Source organism: Balaenoptera physalus (genome assembly GCF_965194825.1).
Source record: "Balaenoptera physalus genome assembly, chromosome: 1".
Classification (NCBI taxonomy): domain Eukaryota; kingdom Metazoa; phylum Chordata; class Mammalia; order Artiodactyla; family Balaenopteridae; genus Balaenoptera; species Balaenoptera physalus.
Window position 1 is genome coordinate 182,416,815 of NC_138882.1, and position 19,301 is coordinate 182,436,115.

General features: G+C 50.2%; 1 protein-coding gene across 2 annotated transcripts in view; it reads right to left on the minus strand.

The window, feature by feature from the left end:
- The window catches only part of IGSF21 (immunoglobin superfamily member 21), a 247,772-nt gene that overhangs the window by 26,108 nt on the left and 202,363 nt on the right, over positions 1–19,301 (minus strand). For both annotated transcript variants that reach the window (XM_082451740.1, XM_082451741.1), the window contains exon 4: positions 15,811–15,929. In XM_082451740.1, the coding sequence (XP_082307866.1) occupies positions 15,811–15,929 (119 nt within the window). The remainder of the gene's footprint in view (positions 1–15,810; positions 15,930–19,301) is intronic.

Below are 19,301 nucleotides of genomic sequence, written 5' to 3' on the forward strand. Positions count from 1 at the left end.
GGTGGTAGGGCTTGATTTGGGGGTGGGGGAGTCTCAGAGATCCAGCCCTCATGATCTCTCCCCCTGGTCTTTCCATGGCCCATGTGCTGAGGCCTTGGCCACCTGTCTCATCTCTGACCTCTCTAACCTCATCCCTCACCAGGTCCGCTCCAGCCTCAGTTCTCTCATCTGTAAAATGGGCATCACAACAGACCTATTGCATAGGGTTCATGTTTGTGGCACGCTTTGCAGGATGCCTGGTACTGGTAAGTCCCTGTACCTACTGGCCATCATATTTATGAACAGTAACCGGACTTTGCCGACACCACTCACTCTGGCCGCTGGCCTGGGAGCTTCCTCAGGTAGAGACATTGGGTCATCCTGCTGACGAGGGCCGCAGCTAAGGGCAGCACAGAGCAGATCTCAGCGAGCATGGGCTGAGCTGATGTTTGAGGGGGTGACTGGGGGGGCTGGATTTACTCAGTGAGTATCCCCCTCTGCACCCTGAGTCTGGGGTCCATGGGGTCCCCAGGCACACAGTGGGTGGGGTGAGGCGGGGGAGGGCCCTTGACCATCACTTCTGCTCACTGGTCACTCTGAGGCAGGTTCCATGCTAAATGCTTTAATGCATTAGAGCCTTACAGAACCGAGAAGCAGGAATTATTATCTCCATTTTACAGAGGCAGAAACTGAGGTTTTCAAACGCACCGGTCCATGGCTACTCAGCCCATAAGGACCAAGGCTAGGCCTTGAACCCATGTCTGGCTTAAGCCCTCATCCTGGCCCTGCTTCTCGCCTTCAGTGGGGTCTCTCTCCAGGCATCGGTTTCCTCTGTGGTCTGGTGAGGGGGGCTGGCCTAGGTGGGTCCTAAAATCCTCCTCCAGTTCAAAAAGTCTATGGCTCTATGTGGGAGCTCCAGAGGCAGCAGCAGGAGGGTTCAGTGTTAGAGAAGAGGAAAACCGTCCTAACCAGCTGTCAGACAGCAGGACTGTTCAGCAGAGAAGGGCCCAGGCTCTTCCTGAGCTTCAGGAGTTGGGATCTCTCCTCTGATGGGCCTGGGATCCACGGGAAAATCAGCTGGGAGGCATGCCTGGCACCAGAGTTCCGCAGTGAATACACTCTCTACCCTCACAACTGCTCCCAAGTCCCCCGGCTGCCACGGGGAGTTTCCCAGGCCCATCCTGGCTCCCATGGCATCCCTGGACAGACGTCACTGGATTCAGGGCCCCGCCCTCACCTCACTTTTCCTCTCTGCCTGTGACCAAGCCCGGTGGACAGAGGGCAGGCAGGACCCCCAGCAGCTTGGCATGCGAGAAGAACTTTCCCAGGAGGCTCTTACCTCACCTCCCCAGCTCCCACCTGGAGCACAGCAGTTGGCCTTCTATGGGCTCAGGAGCCAGCCTGCCCAAGTTCACATCCTGGCTCTGCCACCTGTTAGCTGGGTGACCTTGGCAAGTCACTTACCCTCTCTGTGCCTGTTTTCCTCAGTATCTACTTGATAGGGTTCTTGTGAGCATTGTATAAAGTATTTAGACCTTTAGATCCTGGCCTGGCACCCAGTAAGCACTGAATAGATGTCAGCCATTGTTGTTATTGTTGCTGTTATTATTATCGTTTCTTACTACCTGCTCCTTCCTGTGCCTTGGGGTCCCGCCACACAGCAGTGCTCTCTACTTGCCATGCTTTCCTGTTCTCACACCATTGCTTACAGGGCTCCTTCTGCCTGAAATTCCTCCTGTCCTGTCTGCCCCAGCCTACTCGGCCCAGCTCTACGCCACCTCCTCCATGAAGCCTTCCTGCTGCCAGCCCCTGGGGGAGAGCCTCCGTCCTGGGAGCTCCCACATCCCTCACCTTGCACCCTAGTCCTCCCCCATCGTTCTTATTTTCCATCTGCTGGGATTCTAGAAACCTGTGCCCTTCTTTGTCTCCCCATCATTCAGGGACTCCTTCAGGGCAGACACTGGGTCTTATATCCCTCTCATTATCCCCGGAGCATACAGGTCAGGGTCTGGATTCAGAGAGAGGGGCTGAGAATTTCCATTTGGTCACTTGTTAGCCATGCAATCTTGGGCCAGTTGCTTCATCTCTCTGAGCCTCAGTTTCCTCTTCTGTAAAATGGGAATAACCATGATCACTCTCTCACCAGCTGAGAATTAAACAAGAGAACGCTCATAAAGAACTTAGTACCATGCCTGGCACATAACAAGCACTCTGTCAGTGTTAGCTTTTGTTATTAAGATTATCTGTTATGAAGATGATCACTCCTAGGCAGTGAGCAAGGTAATCCTGCCTCCTTGTGTACAGATGGGGAGACTGAGTCCAGGGCTCACTGCAGGCTGGCAGCAGAGACACCAGTGCTGACCCCAACACCAACTACACTTGGAGCGTGGTCCTGGTCTGCTTCCCCTTCTGTACGTGAGGCGGTGGGATTACTTCCCTTTCCCCAGGAGCGGCTATAGGCAGCAGACGCTTTTCCAGGGACCGGCTCACCACCTCCCACAGCTGCCATCCCTGCTCTCCCAGCTCCTGATATAGCTCTGTTAACACCTGTAACTTTAGCCTTGTGCCTGTTCCTTAAATCACTGGGTCTGAGGCACGACAGTTTCGGCGGCCACATATCCCTTGTAATTAAGGGGCCTGTCCCAGGGAGGGGAAGTTTACCTTCTGCCAGAGACACTAAATCCAGCTCCCAGTGGTGGAAAGGATAAAGCATCGCATGGACCTAACACTTGTCACGGTTTAATGATGCACCTGCAGGCCCGCTCTGGTGGGGTCGGGAGGCTGGAGCTGAGATGGGTGGATAGTAGGTGGAGAGAGGAAACCCTGGAATGAGAGGCGAGCCCTGGTCTGTGAGATACAGAAGGTCCAGGGAGTTGGTGAGAGCCTTGGGGGACTGTAGCCACCTGCTTGGACAGTTCCAGGGAGCAGATGAATTTCTAGCTCAGCTCAGGAGGGCATGACAGGCCATTCCATGAGAAGCTGTAAAGTGGCTCCTTAGCCAGGCGGTCTGGGTTTGAAAACAAGCTCTGCCACTCACTCGCTGTGTGACCTTGGGTGAATTACTTAACCTCTCTGGGCCCCAGTTTCCTCATTTATTAAAATTAGTAAGTACCTACCTCCTAGGGTTGTGAGGAGTAAATCAATTAGTACATTTAAAGTGCTTAGAGCAGTGGTTGGCCCCCTGTAACTAGAAAATTCACCACTAACATTAAGATGGATCTCTCTCGGTCCTTCCCCCATGGCAGGCACATAATAGGGGCTTATAAATATTAGTTGAAACAAGGACTTGTAAGTGTGATGAATGAATAAGCAAATGGTCTGTCTGTTTCCCTCAGAGACGAGCTGGTGACATCAGCTCTGTGGCCCCAGGGAAAAGATGCACAAAACAGTGCATATGCTGCTTGACTAAGCACTGCACCTTCCAGCCATGATCACTGGTCAGAGGGGTTACATAGCTTTCCAAATCAAGCCCTTTGTGTGGATGTGCTTCAAAGGCCCTGTTTCCATCCCCAGCTCAGGGACTCAGGTCCCCATGGAGGGAGAGTGGTAATCAGAGAACATTCAGGTTCCTACTCTAGGCTTCCCTTTATTAGCAGACTCAGTGTTCTCTGCTGTAAAATGGGGACACTGATATTGCTGACTTTCCAGACAGCTAGGAGGAGCAGCTGACAGTGCAGCCCAAATATTCCATGCTGTCCCTATCGAGAGGAGCTTTGGTGTCTGGCCGAGGCCCAAATGGCTGCCCACACTCAGAGAGGAGCCATGTCCCTGAGTGTTCCTGGAAGCCTTGTGTAGGGGAAAAATTGGGGGCTCTGGCTTTCAGCAGACCTGAGCTCAAAGCCCAGCCCACTCACTGCTGTGGGACATCAGGCAAGTTCCCTGCCCTCTCTGAGCCGTCTGTAGTTTGCCCCCGTAACGGAGGCAGCATAGGGCCTGCCGAGGAGTGGGTAGACGAGACGGAGGACTAGTGAGCTAATGGAGTGTGCTGGGCCTGTCGCTGAGCACACAGTGGGCTGCAGTCAAGCGCACTCCTCCTTTGCGGGGCTGTGTTCAGAGAGGCAGGGACAGAGGATTCTAGAAGCCTGTCCAGGAGGCAGTCAGCAGGCTCTGGCCTTTGAGGCTGAAGCTGGGAAGTGACCGTCCTTGATACATGACCCAGTTAGCTGCAAAGAGCTCCCCTGAGCCCCAAACCCATCTGTTTGGCCCCTCTCTGAATGAGCTCTCAGCCAGTGACCTCAGCTGGCTGAGGGCCCGTGCGCGGGCAGGTGGGCAGAGCGAGCATCTTTCCTCCAGGTCCCTGGCCAGGTCCAGGCACTCAAGACGGCAGTGTTCAGTCTCCGAACAGGCTTTATGTCCATCCTGGAAGACCCTGGCCACTCTGGCCTCAGTCCTCTGGGCTCCAGCCCCACCTCTGGCAGCCAAGCCCAGCCAGCTGCCGCCGGCCCCCGATGCCCATCTAGAAGCTCTGACTGGTGGGGAGGAGGTCTTCAGAGGTCCTGAGGACTGCAGCCCTGGCCTCTTCACTCCAGCGGCCCATTTTCTGCGGTCGCCGTCTGCTGAGTGAAGTCACGTGGTTTCACTGGTACCTTCCCAGGGGAACATCTCCAACCTGTGCCAGGTCCTGTCATGTCCTCCACATCTGCCCCCGTCTTTCCAGTTGGTCCCCACGCCCTGTGGCTTCTGTCTGGAAACGCCTCACATGTTCAGCCTCCCCTGACTGAACCCTGGGCTGGCTCTTGTCATCTCTCCCCTCCTAACTGCCCTCCCTGCCTTCAGAACCTGCCAGCAGGCCAGGCTGAGCATGATCTTCTTTAGTTCCCACAACAGGCCTATGAAGTAGGAACCTTCATTACCCCCAGTTTCTAGTTGAGGAAACTGAGGCTGGGAGAGGATAAGTCGCAGTAAGACTGTGGAGAGATGGGATTGGACTCAGGGCTGCTGGGTCGGTCCCTTCCTGATCTCCTCCACCAGGGCCCAGGGTAGGAGGCCACAGTTGTCACTGCCTGGCTTATAAGGCTCCCACTGGGCTGATGTCACTTCCTGCAGCTCTGACCCTATTCCCTGGCCCTACTGACATTTCCAGGGTGAAGGTTAGGGCAAAATGCGTGAGAAGTAAGAACAACTGCTCTTTTCATGAGTGCCCAGTGTGGGCTTGGGACATAAACCTTTACATTTCATGCCTCAACAGGGGAGATGCTACTGCAGCCCCCATTTAGCAGATAGGAAAACTGAGGTTCAAGGAGATTAAATAGCCTGTCAGTGTAGCATAGCGGTTAGGCCTCTAACCACTGCTTCTGGAGCCAGCCTGCCTGGGTTTGAATCCCATTTCTAGCCTTGCTGGACCTGTGCCCTCAGGTGACATTTTTAACCTCTCTATTTTCACACCTGTAAAACGGGGAAAGTAACCGAACACCCCACCTGAGAGGTCTGCTCTGACAATTAAATGTGTTAACAGGTGTAAAGCAGGGCCGTGCCTGGTGTGTAGTAAATGCTCAATAAGCATTTCCTGCTTTTATTACTCATAGTTGCAGAGCTGGGTTTCAAATTCATGGCTGAATCCAAGGCCTATACCCTTAAACACCCATCAATTCTCTAAGGAAGTAAATGCTGTTTCTAGCCCACCTACTGAACAGAGGTGTAGTTCTTCAACTGGGGGTTACCCAGCTGTCTGTTCCCAGTTTGGAGGACCACGGGCATTTACTGTCACTCACCCAGGGTGGGTGGGAAGGGTGATGGGGGAGGGGAGAGGGCTTGGAGGTACCCAGATGTTTGCCTGGGGGACAAAAGGCCCAGGTCTGGTCTTCAGGACCCTGGGGGCTTCTGGGGTGGGAGGTGGAGATTTGGGTTTGCACCCTCTTCCCCTCAGCGCCCCAGGACTCCTCGGCAGCTCTGGCCGGGATCCCAACCCGCCCTTGCCTCCTTGCCCGTGGCCACTGCAATCGCCTGGGGCCGGTTCAAGCCCAGCAGGTGGCTCATCCTCTCCTGCTCCAAGACAAGGGAATGAGTTGATCATTTCTCACCCAGCAGGCGTCCTGGGCTACGGAGAGGGCTACAGTGGCGGCTCTGAATCTTGCCTCCCAGCTACCCTGCCTGGGGACCCCCAGGGATTCTCAGACCAGCCGTCTCCCTCCAATGACTAACCTGTTCCCTGGACCACACCATTTACACCAGCTGTGCGCTGGTCCTGCAGACAGCCTCCCAGGCCCCCACCGCTGTCCTGCCCCACAGGCAGGCTTTGAATTCTACCAACTGAAACCCACTTTCCCACTGGCATCCTACAGAGAGGCAGGACTGTGCTTCTCCTGCTCTGCTCAGGCCTGGGGAGAAGCAGCAGGTCTTTGAGGGATGCAGGGTCTGCCCTCAGCCCTCACATCTCCCCGTCCTACTTGGAGCCAGAGACATTTCTCCTGCCCAAGTCAAGAGAAGTCCTCAACATTCCAATTACTGGTCCTGGGAATGTGCTCCGCTTTTAGAGAGGAGTACTGGGCTGGGAGTTCAGAGACTGGAGTTCCAGAATCTGGTCTTACTGTTTTCCACTGTGGCTGTACCCATTTACACAAAACTAAAAACAGAACTACCATAGAACCCAGCAATTCCACTCGTGGGTATGTATCTGAAAAATCCCAAAACAGAAATTCAAAAAGATACATGCACCCCAATGTTCATAGCAGCATTATTTATAATTGCCAAGATATGGAAGCAAGCTAAGTGTCCATCAACAGATGAATGGATGAAGAAGATGTGGTATATATATATATATACAATGGAATACTACTCAGCTGCTAAAAAGAATGAAACTTTGCCATTTGCAGCAACATGGATGGACTTGGAGGGCATTATGCTAAGTGAAATAAGTCAGACAGAGAAAGACAGGTACTGTATGATATCGCTTATATGTGGAATCTGAAAAATACAACTAACTAGTGAATATAACAAAAAAAGAAGCAGACTCACAGATACAGAGAACAAACTGGTGGTTACCTATGGGGAGACGGGCAAGATAGGCGTAGGGGAGTAAGAGGTACAAGCTATTGGGTATAAAATAAGCTATAAGGGGTAGGGGGAGGGATAAATTGGGAGGTTGGGATTAACATATACACACTACTATATATAAAATAGATAATCAACAAGGACCTACTGTATAGCATAGGAACTCTACTCAATATTCTGTAATAACCTAAGTGGGAAGAGAATTTGAAAAAGAATAGATATACATATATGTATAACTGAATCACTTTGCTGTACACCTGAGACTAACACAACATTGCAAATCAACTATAGCCCAATACAAAATAAAAATTTTTTAAGAAAAGAAGAAATAAGCTACAAGGATACATTGTACAACATGGGGAATATAGCCAATATTTTATAATAACTATCAATGGAGTATAACCTTTAAAAAATAAAAGAATCTGGTCTTAGAAAGCAGAGCTTCAGAACTCTCCAGAAATCCTAGATTCTGGCCTGGCCTCAAGGAAGTGGGCTCAGCCTTCGTCACCCTGCCAGGAATGCTCTTAGCCCTCACCAGCCCCAGGGTGAGTTTCTTCTAATGGGAAAGGTCCAGGAACTGGCCATGGGAGAACTTCCCATGAACTTGTGGCCCAAAGTCACACAGCAGGGGAGCAACCAACTCACACTGGAGAAAGACAGACCAATAGAATCACAATCACAATTTTCTCCTGTGTGTTTCTTCTAAGAGTTTTATAGTTTTAACTCTTATATTTAGGTTGATGATGGATTTTGAGTTTAGTTTTGTACATGGTGTGAGGGAAAGTCTACCTTAATTATTTGCACGTGGCTATCTGGTTGTCCCAGCACCATTTTTTGGAACAGACTCTTCTTTCCTCATGGAATTGTCTTGGCATCCTTGTCGAGAATCAGTTGACTATCAATGTGAGGGTTTATTTCTGCACTCTATTTTATTCCATTAGAAGAAACTCACTCTGGGGCTGGTGAGAGCTACAGGCAGGCTGGGGGATGACAGAGGCTGAGCCCATTTCCACAAGGCCAGGCCAGAAAACCACTGAATCGTGTACTTTAAATGAGTGAATTATATGTTATGTGAATTCTATCACAATAAATATCAATTTAAACAAAAACAAGGGGGAAAAAAGCACCAGATGCACTTAATAAAAATTCAGTAAAACACACTGAAAAAAAAAAGACAAGCTATGCAAAGTTTATTAACAACTGTTCTCCGTGTCCCCTGGCCTCAGGTTTAGAAAAGCATAAAGTGTGGTTTGGTGCCATTGTGGCCTCGGGTTGCAAAGTTCTACCTTTATCTGCCAACCTCACTTGGAAGCCTCCAGAAGAGACACAGGGATCCCAAGACAGAACATTTTATTAATGCCTAACAATACTCTGTGACCTCTAGTAGAGTGGAGTGGTTAAGCGTATAGGATGCATTTACCCCTGCTCTGGCACTAGCTGGCCGGGTGGCCTGGGTAAGTGATGTAACCTCTCAGATTCTTCATCTGTCAAAAGGGAAGTGGTGGTACCTTCCTTCCAGAGCTGTCGCGACTGTTCAATAAGTTAACTTATGAAAAGCTTAGCACGGTGCCTGGCAGGTGAGCAAACACACAACGAAGAGTTACTCTTGTGGTTGGGAGCCAAGAGTATGGGCTTTGGAATCAGACAGTGAATCTGCCCTGCTCCCTCCTGAGTCAGTTACTGTTGTGGGTTTAATTGTGTCCCCCCAAAAGATATGTTGCAGTCCTTACCCTGTGAATGGGACCTTATTTGGAAATAGGGTCTTTGCAGATGTAAAGTTAAAATGAGGTCATAATAGATCAGGGTGGGCCCTCATCCATTGTCTGGTGTCCTTACAAGGAGAGGGAAATTGGGACACAGGGACACAGACGCACACAGGGAGAACGCCAGGTGAGCATGGAGGCAGAGATGGGAATGATGCGTTTACAAGTCAAGGATGCTGAGAATTGCTGGCAACCACCAGAAGCTGGAAGAGGCAAGGAAGGACCCTTCTCTAGAGCTGTCAGAGGGAGTATAGCCCTGCCGACACCTTGATTTTGGACTTCTAGCCTCCAGAACTGCGAGAGAATACATTCCTTTCGCTTTAAGCCCCCAGATTATGATCACGTGTTATGGGCGGCCCTGGGGATGCAGCACAATCCCCAAACCTTGCTTCTGCATCTGTACCATGAGCCACCTCCCTCAATGGGACGTGTCCTCAGCACCTAGAGCTCTGCTTGGCACGGGGGAGATGATGAATAAGTAAGTAGCCGTTGAATTGGTTTCATGAAGGCATGAAACCCACAGGGCTCGGGCCTCACCTTCTTTGAGTGTCACCTTCTTAAAGAGGCCTTGCTGTCCACCTTGTTTACAATAGCCCCACTTCCCTCTGCTTTGCTTGACTGCCCTCTGACATATCACAGGTCCCAGCTGTCTACTTGTTCGTGTCTGCCTCCCTTCCTGCACTGACCGTTCCTTGAGGACTTGGAATTTTGTCTGTCTGATTGCCGAAGCTGAGTTCCCATGCATACGACAGCACCTGAATGTACCAGGTGCTCCATAAATATTTGGTAAATAAATGAGTGAATGAAAAATGAATGAATAAGTGAGATTTAGAATGCCTGTGTGTGTGGACAGCCAAGTCACCTTCTAATATATCTCAGCCAAAAAGACATTCTGATATTGTTTTCACCAGACAGGAAACTTCAATACTGGACTGTCCATGTCACACGTGGGCACTGACCTGGATTGGGACCTAGGTCGGCTGGACTCCAAGTTCAGGGCTCCGTTCACAGGGTCTAAGCAGTGAGGGGGCGCTGGGTAGGCGCGGATGGGGGAACCACTCACGGGGACTGGGGCACAGGAATGGAGAGTGGGGGGCACTGATGGACGTGCTCTTCCTGCCCCCAGACTCCTGCCAGCCCCCTAGAGGGACAACAGCCCCACTGGCTATCTGAGTTTTGAGTGCCAAGCGCTCCCAGTTGGGGCTCAGTCTCCCCAAGGTCTGCACTCTCTCTACTCTGCACTGCTCCCCCCCCTTTCCCCGCATGCTTGCTTGACATTTGTTTCACTAACAGCTTTTGTGCCAAAGGTTGGGATGTTTCCCCTTGGGAGCTCGGAGATGCTGTTAGGAACAGCAGCTCTGGTCTCAGGCAGACCTGCTGGGAGCCCCAGCTCTGGCACTCATGTGGGTGAGCCCCTTAAACTCTCAGAGCCTCCGTTTCCTCATCTGTAAAATGGGGGTGACAATGCCTACTTCCGGAGGTGCTCCTGAGGGTCACATGATGAACCATGGATTGAATACTCAGCACACAAGGCTGGGCAGATAGCCGTGCTTGATGGCTAGTGACCTTGATTATTAGCTCTGGGTTAAAGGCCCCCTCAGTGGCAACTCTGCACGGCGAGGGTGGCGGAGAAACCCTGTGCCTTGCTTGGTCTTGCGGCGAAACCAGAACAGCCTCTTTTGGCTTCAGCAGGTGGGAGTGTCTGGGCCTCTCAACATTTAAGTGATGGTAACGTCCCAGCCTGAACACGCTCCCCCGCATAACCTACACCCCCAAGAAAAGCCTCCGAGAGCCTTCCGTGACTGTGCACAGTGTGTTCCCAGGGCCCAGCACGCAACTTTCAAACTGGCTTACAATTTATCTGCTGCGCAGATAAAAACATTTTAATGACCGTGTGCAGCACGAACCCTTGGTGTCACCCATGGGGCTCCCAAATGTCTTTCCCCACCACGCAGCGGGGATGTTATAGGCGTGAAATTACAGCTGCGCTCGCATTTTGACATCCACCCAGAGGCCTCTGGAAACAGCGCGTTAGAATGTTCTGGATGGATGCAGGCTTGGCGAGAGCGGGCTGCGGTGCCCGGTTCTCCGGCGGACCTGCTCTGTGCTTTTGATGTAGGTGGGGGCCTGGGCGCTGCCCACCCTCTCGGCTGCCCTCTCCCCACTGTCCTGGGAAGTTTCCCTTTGACCCCCAAATTGGACAGGGGCCGTCTTGCCCCACTGTTCCTTGCACAGACCTTAGGGTCCCTTAGGAGACCTCAGGGCTTAGGCCCACAGGAGACCCCAGCTTTCAATGACCTCCACTTACCTGGAGGGAAGGTCTCTGTGTGCGTGTGTGTGACAAGAAAGGGTCTTTCTATGCAATGCCACAGACAGGCCAAAACAATGAGTTGACTTTAATTTTTGAAACCTGCCTTGAAATATATTTAAAGGAGACAGTCATGGGGGAGGAAGGGGGAGGGGGGGCAATTTTTAAACCTTTCTAATTGTGTCTGATTTTTAACTGACCCGATCACTATTTGTTGTGAGTGATATTATTATTCATTTATTTATTTTGAAGTATAGTTGATTTTCAATGGTTTTTTAGAGATTTATTTATTTTTTAAAATTATTATTATTATTATTATTATTTTGGCTGTGTCGCACGGCTTGTGGGATCTCAGTTCCCTGAACAGGGACTGAACCCAGGCCCTGGGCAGTGAAAGCATGGAGTCCTAATCACTGGACAGCCAGGGAATTCCCTGATTTACAATGTTGTGTTAATTTCTGCTGTACAGCAAAGTGATTTGGTTATACATATATACATATTCTTCTTCATATTCTTTTCCATTTGGTTTATTACAGGATAGTGAATATAGTTCCCTGTGCTATACAGTAGGACCTTGTTTTTCATCTCTTTGATATATAGTAGTTTGTAGAGAGATACTATTTATGGGTCACTCGGACTGTGCGTGGGCTCAGAACATTCTGTGCTGTGGATCATCTCATTTAATCCTCCCAACCTTGGCTAAGTAAGCCACTTCCTTCTCTGTGCCTGGGTCTATGCAGTGGGCACAGTGCAGTTTCTGCCTCATGGGCTGATGTGGCTGCCGGGGTTATGGGAGATACTACACGGGAAACTGCCTTACACTCAGCCCCACTGTCTCTCCCAGCCCTCCCCTCACCAGTCCGGACCTTGCTGGGCCTCAGAAGCCACGCTGCTCTGGGACAGGGACAGCCACAGCCCTGCGGGGCCCAGAGCCAATCCTTTCCTTTCCCTGAGCCTCAGTCTTCTCATCTGGGAACTGCGGATAATGGTTATTCTGCCCCTGAGGGGCCGTGGTGAGGATCAGGCGACATGCTCTATGGGAAGCACCGTGGAACTGTCACAAACTGGCCAAGATTGAGGTGTGGCTGTCATTTTCAAACTTGGTATGTATCCTGGCTCCTCCCCTGGACATGGGATGCCTGGATAGGCAGACCCACAGGCGGATGGTCACACAGAGGCCGGCCACCCTGACAGCCAGAAACAGGGCAGGACTGAACACCCTTTCCAAGGAGCCAGTGGGCACAAAGCTGTGAGCATTCATTTCTCAGACTGGCTTAAAGCTCCCTGGAGGCAGGAATGGTGGATGGGACTTCTCTGCGCCAGGGCTAAAACCAGGAGCAAGAAAGAGGCAGCCACAGCCGTGCCCAAGAGCAGGCAGGCCGGAGACAATGTTAATAAAGACAGTAAAATCTGACCTACTGAACCTCTTAGCTGCCTCGTGCTGGGCCAGATGTTTTGCAAACCTTTTCTAATTTAAACCTCACAATCATCCTAGGAAGGAGGCATCCTTACCCCTATTTTACAGATGGGGAGACAGAGGCCCAGGGAAGCTAATGAATGCACGGTTGCATGGTGGATCTGGGACTCAGCTCCAAACCCGCGTGTCCTTAACTTGTATGCAGATGGGGCATTCTCCTGTGTCTGGGGTGAGGTGAGAATCGTAAGGAGGAAGGAGAAATACATTCGCATATAGATAAGAGTATAGATACAGCTGTTGATGCATGTATTGATATAGATATCAATAGAGATATATACAGAATTGGTATTTTTTGAAGACTTAGAGGTTTAGACCAGTGGTTTAGACCAGTGGTTCTCAAAGCACGGTCCTGGCACCTGTAGCATCAGCATCATCTGGGAACTTGTGAGAAATGCAGATTCCTGGGCCCCGCCCCAGATCTGCTGAATTAGGAGCTTTGGGGGCGGGACCCAGCAATCTGTATCTTCACAAGCCCTCCAGGCAATTCTGATGCTCATTCAAGTTTGTGAACCACTGGTTTAGACCACGGGCTTTGGCCTCAGATGGCTGTTATGACCCTAGACAAGTCATTTCCCCTCATATAACAGGGATTATAACATCTCCCAGCTCACAGGCTGTCGCCAGGATTCTGTCGGAAAACGCGCATGAAGCTGGAAGCTCACACACTGTCAGGCACATGCCGTGGTGGGGCAAGGCATCAGGTCCTGCCCACGTGGCAAGCACCGGTGGACTTGACCCATCACGGGACAGCTAGGCTGTAGGGACCAGTGACAAGCACGGTGACCTCTGAGCACTGGGGACAGTCAGAGGATTGATTGAGATGGGGGGGTTGCTATTCCAAGGAGAATCCCACCCCGGGATGCGCTGAACTTCTAGGGGTCAGAGCCTTCCTGGGGGCACTGGGGCGGGTGAGGGTGGGACTCCTGGCCCTGCCCCTCTCTGGCCCCTCCTGGTAGCCTCAGCCTCCTGCTCAGTAAGTGGGATCCCGGGAGCTGTCTGCCCCATCCCTGGATTGACTGCCACCTCCCTCTGGGAGGAGCCCAGAAGTACAAAGTCCCTTGCTCCCCAGAGCCTACTGGGAGCACAGCACCTTCGTCAGCTGGGAGTGTCAGGCCAGCTGTGCAAGCCGGGCTGGTCCCACGAGACCTCTTTGTGCCTCAGTTGGAACTAGCAGAGGAGGTTTAGGGTTATCTGGTTCTACCACCTCATTGTACAGATGAGGAAACCGAGGCCACAGAGGGACAGTCACCTGCTCAGGAGCCTTTGGTGAATGGGTGAGGGGCATGAACCTCGTAGCCGAGGTGGCTCTGAGGACTCTGGCCTTGCTCACAGGCACCAGAGAGCAAAGCCTCAGCTGGACCGTCCACACTGCCTCCGTCAGTGCAACAGAGCTGGCCCAGGAGTCAAGACACCTGGGTTCTGGCCTCAACACTAAGCAGCCTGGTCTCACAGGAAGGTTTTGTGATCCTTGCTGTGTGACTTCAAGCAAGTTGCTTGCTTTCTCTGTGCCTCTATATCTATGTCTGCAAAATAGGGATAATAGTACTAGTACCTCCTCTTGGGTTGGCTGTGAGGACTAAATGACCTAAGGTCCGGAAAGCACTTAACCCCGTGGCCTCCAGGGGCCTTCCCTGAGCCCCCTCCCTAAACTGGCTGCCACCTCCCCTGTAGTCACTCGTGACCCATTACCCTGCGTGATTTTCTTCCCAGTATTTATCACTCTCCATAATCACCTCACTTACCCATCTGCACATGTGTTTTATGCTTGTCTCATGCACTGGATGCAAACTCCCAAGGACAAAGATGTTTCCTGTTGAAAGTATATGGCCATTTCCTGGCACGTGGTAGGTGCCCAATAAATATCTGATGAATAAACATTTGAGTACACATCCCTCATCAGACTGGGAGCCCCTTGATGGAACAAACCGAGTTTCATCTGCACCGGCCTCCCTGGTGTGACCAGCCTAGGGCTGGGTACCAAGAACACTCCTTGCCCAAGTATTACAGAAGCCGTTCCGTGGGCGGGCGACTGCAAGAGGGGAGGTTTTCCTGGCACTGCCACCTCCTGGCCATGGCCTGTCCCCCAGGAAGCCAGAACACACCGCGTGCTGCTGCTTCTACAGGATTCAATGTCCCTCTGGAGGTTGGGCCTTTGGAGGTTTTCCATTTCCCCAGAAGCAGTGGCTTCCACGAGGCCTTTATGCTTTCACTGACTGCCCGAGTATGGCAAGCTTTGTTTCCCTGATAAATATCATTTGATAAGAAAATCAGGGAACACAGAGTCCGGAGTCAAGGCCAAGTGCCTAGAATCCTGGCAGCAGAGCTGACCCAGAACCCAAGATTGTGCCCGGCAAGAACGTCAGCGCTGGAAGGGGCTTCTGAGACCGCATGGAGAAAGGCTTTGTTTTATAAGTGGGGAAACCGGGGCTGGGTAGGGGACACAGCCAGCCAGAGACAGGCACTAGTATTCTTATCCCCATTTTACAGATGTAGAAGTGGAGGCACAGACACAGGGTGGGAACCCAGGAACCCTGACATCCAGTCCAGCACGCTTTCTAACTTGTCCCCTGATGCTTCAATGTCCTGGAAAAGGCTTGGGAGGCACAGGGAGGGAACGTTCTCTCTGCAGTAGGTAGGCATCATCACTGAGATGCTGTCTCAACCCCCTCCCCCACCCTGGAGCCTCCTGGATTGTCCTCCCCCCGGGGGAGTGCCCACCCCCACTGCACTTTGCTACAGGTGTTTCCATGAACGTGGCTCCTGGCTTTCACCTGGGAAAGGTGCCCATACAACTCAGTATTTTCTCCCCGTGACCTCACCAGGTCGCAGAGCCTGGGGCTAGGAGATCCATGAGTGATCCACTAGGCCTGCATCCCACCCCCATCTTACAGAAGGGGAAACTGAGGCCCAGAGGCTGCGGCAGGCTGCTGCCCCTCAGGAAGTCTCAGTACCCCTCATCCATTCCAATCAACATGTCGGAGCCCCTTCAAAGTGCCTGGTCCATGAGGCTGCAGGGATGAGGCACAGCCCTGCCTTCCTCAGGTCCGGGTGTCAGTGCCGGTAGGAGAAGGGGTTCCTGAGAGGCCACACCAGTCACACCTCAGCATGGCTGGCCTCCTGCCCTCGAGGGCAAGGGTGGGAGAGAAGAGGGTCCACTGCCAGCACAGCAGGCATTTTGGCAGGTGGTTCCCAGGACAGCCCCTCTGTGTGCGTGGGTACGCGTGCACACACACACACACACAGGCACACGTGCACGCACACAGTGACGCCAGTGCCAAGAGCCCTGCACTCACCCATGACGTTGAGGAAGATGTTGCCTGATGCCAGGACCACCTTCTCCCTCGTAGCGCGGTCGTAGATGCCCACGTGGCACTCGTAAGGACCGTTGTCAGAGATGCGGACCTCGGGCAGCCTGCGGGGAGGCAGAGGAGCAGGATGAGGGTTCGTTGTCTGGGGCTGGCAGTCACAGCACTGCAGTAAACCAACCCCAAAGCCCCACCATCCAGCCTTCTCTCAGCAACGCTCCTGGACCCACCATCCAATGCCCACATGCTGTGCTGGGCGGAGAAGAAACGTTTATGGAACACCGACTGTATGCCAGGCCCTGTGCCCGATGCTTCAGAGGATGAAGGTGTGGGCTGTGTGTTCAACTAGAGGAAAATCTGTGCTCCTTTCAGCTGCTGGACCAGGGATGGTGACGTGCCCACTCCCAGGGGCCCCTGAGGATGACATGGACTGAGGCGCCTGTCATGCGGTTCAGGCTCAAAACTGTCACCTAGTCCATCAGCTCACTCATTCCTCACAGCTGCCCCCCGCCACAGGAATCGCTCTTCCCATTTCATAAACATGGAAACTGAGACTCCAGAGGGGATGTAATTGCCGCTCCCCCCCCGAATATGGCTATTAAGAGCCAGGATGGGAATCTGAACTCCTCTCTCCACACGGCCATGCTATCACTTTATGCGTGGCCCTGGAGACTTGAGAAGAAACACAGTAAAATTCTTGTCTCCAAGGACCATCCCCCATCCCAATGGACAAGGAGGCAGGGAAGCTATCAACGCCCCAAATCCCATGGGACTATGGAGAACAGGATGGAGGTTCCTTAAAAAAGTAAAAATAGAGTTGCCATATGATCCAGCAAACACAGCCTTGGGCATATATCCAGAGAAAAATATAATTCAAAAAGATATATGCACCCCAATATTCATAGCAGCACTATTCATAATACCCAAGACATGGAAGCAGCCTAAATGTCCATCAACAGATGAATGGATAAAGAAGATGTGGCACATATATGCAATGGAATATTACTCAGCCATAAAAAGAAACGAAATTGAGTTATTTGTAGTGAGACGGATGGACCTAGAGTCTGTCATACAGAGTGAAGTAAGTCAGAAAGAGAAAAACAAATACCGTATGCTAACACATATATACGGAATCTAAGGGGAAAAAAAAAAAAAAAGGCCATGAAGAACCTAGTGGCAAGACGGGAATAAAGACACAGACCTACTAGAGAATGGACTTGAGGATATGGGGAGGGGGTGGGGTGAGATGTGACAGGGTAAGAGAGTGTCATGGACATATATACACTACCAAATGTAAAACAGATAACTAGTGGGAAGCAGCCGCATAGCACAGGGAGATCAGCTCGGTGCTTTGTGACCACCTAGAGGGGTGGGACGGGGAGGGTGGGAGGGAGGGAGATGCAAGAGGGAAGAGAAATGGGAACATATTGTATATGTATAACTGATTCACTTTGTTATAAAGCAGAAGCTAACACACCATTGTAAGGCAATTATACTTCAATAAACATGTTAAAAAAAAAAAAAAAAAAGTAAAAATAGAGTTGCCATATGATCCAGCAAACACAGCCTTGGGCATATATCCAGAGAAAAATATAATTCAAAAAGATATATGCACCCCAATATTCATAGCAGCACTATTCATAATACCCAAGACATGGAAGCAGCCTAAATGTCCATCAACAGATGAATGGATAAAGAAGATGTGGCACATATATGCAATGGAATATTACTCAGCCATAAAAAGAAACGAAATTGAGTTATTTGTAGTGAGATGGATGGACCTAGAGTCTGTCATATAGAGTGAAGTAAGTCAGAAAGAGAAAAACAAATACCGTATGCTAACACATATATATGGAATCTAAAAAACAAACAAAAAAATGGTCATGAAGAACCTAGGGGCAAGACGGGAATAAAGATGCAGACCTACTAGAGAATGGACTTGAGGATACAGGGAGGGGGATGGGTAAGCTGGGACAAAGTGAGAGAGCGGCATGGACATATATACACTACCAAATGTAAAATAGATAGCTAGCGGGAAGCAGCCCGCACAGGGAGATCAGCTCAGTGCTTTGTGACTACCTAGAGGGGTGGGATAGGGAAGGTGGGAGGGAGACGCAAGAGGGAAGGAATATGGGGATATATGTATAGCTGATTCACTTTGTTATAAAGCAGAAACTAACACACCATTGTAAAGCAATTATACTGCAGTAAAGATGTTAAAAAAAAAAGAAAATGTGATATACACACACACACACACACACACACACACACACACACACACACACACAATGGAATATTACTCAGCCATAAAAAAGAAAATAAAAAAGAAATAATGCCATTTGCAGCAACATGGATGGACCTAGAGATTATCACACTAAGTGAAGTAAGACGAAGTCAAATATCATATGGTATTGCTTATACGTGGAATCTAAAAAATGATACACAAATGAACTTATTTACAAAACAGAAATAGACTCACACAGAAAACAGATTTATGGTTACCCAAGAGGAAAGGTGGGGGGAGGGATAAATTAGGAGTTTGGGATTAACATATAACACTTCTATATATAAAATAGATTACCAACAGGGACCTACAGTATTGCACAGGGAACTATATTCAATATCTTGTAATAACCTATAATGGAAAAGAATCTGAAAAAGAGTATCTATATATAAATATATATAGATATATATATATATAACTGAATCACTTTGCTGTACACCTGAAACTAACATAACATTGTAAATCAACTATATTTCATAAAAAAAAACCCAAATCCCATAGGAAAGGGTGAGCTTATCCGTGCATAGAGTGAGCGGGTAGCAGCTGGTTCTGCCCAAGGTTGTCAAGAGGCCTTCTCAGAGGAGTCGACCCACGAGGACAGGAGATGCTCCCTCAAACCTTCTTCCAGACATGTCCTATAAAGAGTAAAATATTGGGACTTCCCTGGAAGTCCAGTGGTTAAGACTTCACCTTCCAATGCAGGGGGTGTGGGTTCGACCCCTGGTCGGGGAGCTAAGATCCCACATGCCTCACGGCCAAAAAACCAAAACATAAAAAAAAAAAGCCAAAACAAAACAGAAGCAATATTGTATCAAATTCAATAAAGACTTTAAAAATGGTCCACATAAAAAAATCTTAAAAAAAAAAAAAGTAAAAATAAAGAGTAAAAATTTTAGGCTTTGTTGTTTTTACAGTCTCTGTCACAACTACTCAACTCTGCTCTTGTAGAGCAAAAGCAGCCATGCTTAGTAAGTGAACCAGCGTGGCTGTGTTCCAATAAAACTTTATTTATAATCATCAAATCTTGCATTCATACAATTTCATGTGCCATGAAATCTTATTCTGTTTCTCCATTTTTTTCTAACCATTTAAAAATGTAAAAAAATTCTTGGTTTACAGGCTGCAGGCTGTAGTTTGACGATTTCTGTTCTAGATCCTTCTACAGGGTCTACAGGGTCAGACCACGATAAAATGA